Source organism: Microtus ochrogaster, unplaced genomic scaffold (genome assembly GCF_000317375.1).
Source record: "Microtus ochrogaster isolate Prairie Vole_2 unplaced genomic scaffold, MicOch1.0 UNK98, whole genome shotgun sequence".
Taxonomy (NCBI): Eukaryota; Metazoa; Chordata; class Mammalia; order Rodentia; family Cricetidae; genus Microtus; species Microtus ochrogaster.
In genome coordinates, this window is record NW_004949196.1 from 1,144,049 (window position 1) to 1,147,919 (window position 3,871).

The 3,871-nt window shown below is 49.0% G+C and overlaps 1 protein-coding gene across 1 annotated transcript in view; it reads left to right on the forward strand.

Annotated features, from left to right (window-relative positions):
- Nucleotides 1-3,871, forward strand: part of Vav1 (vav guanine nucleotide exchange factor 1) — a 42,495-nt gene that overhangs the window by 27,550 nt on the left and 11,074 nt on the right. Inside the window, exons 15-21 of the mRNA XM_005371130.2 lie at nucleotides 53-162; nucleotides 875-976; nucleotides 1,365-1,462; nucleotides 1,547-1,569; nucleotides 1,738-1,783; nucleotides 2,448-2,584; nucleotides 2,941-3,006. Coding sequence (XP_005371187.1) covers nucleotides 53-162; nucleotides 875-976; nucleotides 1,365-1,462; nucleotides 1,547-1,569; nucleotides 1,738-1,783; nucleotides 2,448-2,584; nucleotides 2,941-3,006 — 582 coding nt within the window. The remainder of the gene's footprint in view (nucleotides 1-52; nucleotides 163-874; nucleotides 977-1,364; nucleotides 1,463-1,546; nucleotides 1,570-1,737; nucleotides 1,784-2,447; nucleotides 2,585-2,940; nucleotides 3,007-3,871) is intronic.

A 3,871-nucleotide genomic window follows, 5' to 3' on the forward strand; every position in this document is an offset into this window, starting at 1 on the left:
TAGCCCTGCCTTCTGCAGGGGTTCAGTCTGAGATCTGTTTCTCCACATACAGTGGAGCCACATGTTCCTTCTGATCGAGGATCAAGGTGGCCAGGGCTATGAGCTGTTCTTCAAGACGCGGGAGCTGAAGAAGAAGTGGATGGAACAGTTTGAAATGGCCATGTGAGTCTCCTTCTCCTGTTGCTTTGTTTGCTCTCCACAGCACAAAATCAACAGCAACAATGAGCTAAAAACAAAATATAAAAATGAAAAACCTGTTCAATAAAGTATAAAAAAAATGAAAAACCTAGAACAATAGCGGCAACAACAAACGAAAAACAAAAGGACAAAAATAAAGAACCAAGACCTCATCATCTTTCTCCTCTGCCTTTTCCTTCATTCTCGACTGTTTTTTCTTCTGTCCTCGGGTTCTTACTCCATGTACACACTCCATTCCCATTTTCCCATTTTTTTCTCTCTTTTTATCTCCTCCTCTTCCTCTGCCTCCTCCTCTACCTGCTCTTCATTCTATTGAGGGGAAAGTTACATAACAAATCCCAAACATCTTGTAGCTACAATTCCATGACACTTAAACACTTGTGAAACCTGTAATTATCACCTCTTAGCTCAAAACCCTTTCACCATCCTCGGAGGAGACCCTGTACCCCTTTAGGCATCACTCTCCACCCTTCTCCTAGCCTTTGGTGCCCACCCGCCTGCTTCCTCTCCCTGTTGATAGTCACAGCACTTTGACTCACAATAGCCTGAGGGTGGATGCAACTCAAACATCCATGTATGGATGCCCAGATATACTGCCATGCCTTTATTCTGAGAATGCTCTTCATCCATGTGCAGGATGACGTATTGGTTCTTTGCTTTCAAATTCTCTTTCCAGCTCCAACATCTACCCAGAGAATGCCACAGCCAATGGGCATGACTTCCAGATGTTCTCCTTTGAGGAGACCACTTCTTGCAAGGCCTGCCAGATGTTACTCAGGTGTGTATGTGTATGTGTATGTGTATGTGTATGTGTATGTGTATGTGTATGTGTATGTGTATGTGGGAGACCCTGCGCCTGGGGCTTGCTCTGTAGAGAGAGAGTCTTCGCTAGTCACCCACTTAAGAGAAGGGAAGCCCTACTGTGGTCCATTACTCCTCTTCCACCTGTCTTTCTTCTCCTCTCCCCCCTCATCCTTCTTTTGGATAGTGTCTGCCTTTGTAGCCCAAGCTAGACTTGGATGCACTATCTGCTTCATCCTTCCAATGCTGGGATGGCAGGGGTCCATCACCAAGCTTGGCCTTTGCTTTCTTTCAAAGGACACGTGTTGGTGCTTAGGGTACCAGTAATACCCCATGACTCCCCCTTTATCTCTCTTGTATTCCAGAGGCACATTCTACCAAGGATATCGCTGTCATAGGTGCAGGGCACCTGCACATAAGGAATGTCTGGGGAGAGTGCCTCCGTGTGGCCGCCATGGGCAAGGTATTTCTAGGCCAATGTGAGGGAGGCGGGCTGCTTCTCTGTTGGGGGATTTTCTTCTGAGCTATGTACTTTTCCCTTCCGTAGATTTCTCAGGAACTATGAAGAAGGTAAGATCCAATTTCATTCTGTACTTGGGAAGTCATAGAGGCTCATGAGAGAGGAACCAGGAGACCCTAGAGATGGGCTTTGCCATCCTTGGCTGGGCAAGCACAGTGAAGCACTAAAGATTCACCTGGCTGGGAATAGGTGTCTACTTCCGCCATCTCTTCCTCTAGGACAAACTACATCGAAGGGCCCAGGACAAGAAAAGGAATGAACTGGGTGAGTGTGCAGAGTGCTGTGAGGGAGCAGCTGGATGCTACTCCAGGAGTGGGAGGAGGCAGAACACATCTCAAGCTGCTCACTGGGTGAACTAGGCGGGGCTCCACCCTGACTACGCCCCATCCCCTCACTGGGTGAACTAGGTGGTGCTCCACCCCTGACCACGCCCCCAGCTCCTCACTGGATGAACTAGATGGGACTCTACTCCCTGACCACGCCCCTAGCCCCTCACTGGGTGAACTAGGTGGGGCTCCACCCTGACCATACCCTCAGCCCCTTTGGGGGATTCTAGAAGGGACTCCACTCTGACCATATCCCCAGCCCCTCACTGGGGATTCTAGGCGGGGCTCCACCCCTGACCACACTCCTAGCCCCCTCACTGGATGAAGTAGGCGGGGCTCCACCCCTGACCACGCCCCCAGCCCCTCACTGGGGATTCTAGGCTGGGGCTCTACTTCTAGTCTGCCCTGTGTACATTGCTTAATGTGTACACTGCAGTGGGAATGCTGGGGCCTGGGGTGGACACACTTGAGTAGATGCTGCTCAACTTGAGTTCTAGTTTCTCCACACCCTCATCACCACTTGGTGTTATCAATCTTATCCAATTTAGATGCAGCTTTAGTGCTCTATCAACCACGTTGTTCCATTTCCTTCCACCCTCCAGGTCTGCCTAAGATGGAAGTGTTTCAAGAATATTATGGGATCCCTCCCCCGCCCGGAGCTTTTGGAACTTTTTTGCGGCTCAACCCTGGGGACATCGTGGAGCTCACTAAGGCAGAGGCTGAGCACAACTGGTGGGAGGTATGGACGGTGGCTGTAGGAGGGAGGGGCAAAGGATGCGTGCAAGTGATGCAGAGGGCTCAGGGCTCCATGTTGTGAGGTTCCAGAGTGGGTCCCCGTGTGACAGGGATGGCCACCTCCTGGGAGCTGGAACTCCCTGGCAGCTCTAATGGCCACCACAATGTCTTTAATTCTATGGGTTAATTTTTTTTATCTTGGGGTGCTTGGGTGGATCTCAGGACCTCAAGAGTGCTAAGTAACTCTCTCTCTCTCTCTCTCTCTCTCTCTCTCTCTCTCTCTCTCTCTCTGTGTCTCTCTCTCACACACTAATGGATACCTATTAATTCTGCTCATGCGTTTGTCTCCTGCTTTTCTAGGGAAGAAATACTTCTACCAATGAAGTCGGCTGGTTCCCCTGTAACAGAGTACGCCCCTATGTCCACGTGAGTGCCTTGTTCTGTATTGTGAGGGTCAAGGGTCAGGTAGAGGTCTAGCAGACAGACCCATCTAGGGAAGTCACCTTGAGATTCCCCCAGGGGTCATCCATGTCTGTCATGCCCCTACCCATCCTGTCCACATAGCAGGTCACACCTTGCTGAACTAAGCCACCCTGGAGTCAGCATGCAATTGCTAATTGTGAAAGCTTATTGCTTTTTCTGTGAGAAAACCCACACTTTTCTTGGGGTGTTGTATAGGACAGGCAGAGGCCCAGAAGGTGGGCCAGTCCCTGCCTTCTTTCCTAATTACTGAGCCAGGTCCTGTGAAGTCATATGGCCTCCTTCTTCCTGGTCATGCTCCTGATGGGCAGATCTGTCATTTCCTCTTCAGCAGTTCCCTGTTCATTATTAATTTTTTTTCCAAAAATTTACAGTTTTAAAAATCAATTCTTGGAGCATTTCGTACATATGTACAATATGTTTTGATCATATTCAGCCACCATTCATCCCCCTAATTCCTCTCAGATCCACTCATCCCTGCCAACTTTGTTTTCTCTTCCTTCCTTCCTTCCTTCCTTCCTTCCTTCCTTTCTTTCTTTCTTTTTTTTTAATTTTAAATAATTCTGAGTTATCCAGGCATGGTGGCACATGCCTTTAATCCCAAGACTTGGGAGGTAGAGGTAGGTGGATCTCTGTAAGTTTAAGGACAATCTGGTCTACAAAGTGAGTTCCAGGTTAGCCAGAGCTAGACCTGCGTCTATACACCCACCATGCTGGGCATGCATCTATATACCTGCCATGCTAGGCATGCATCTATACACCCGCCATGCTAGGCATGCATCTATATACCTGCCATGCTAGGCATGCATCT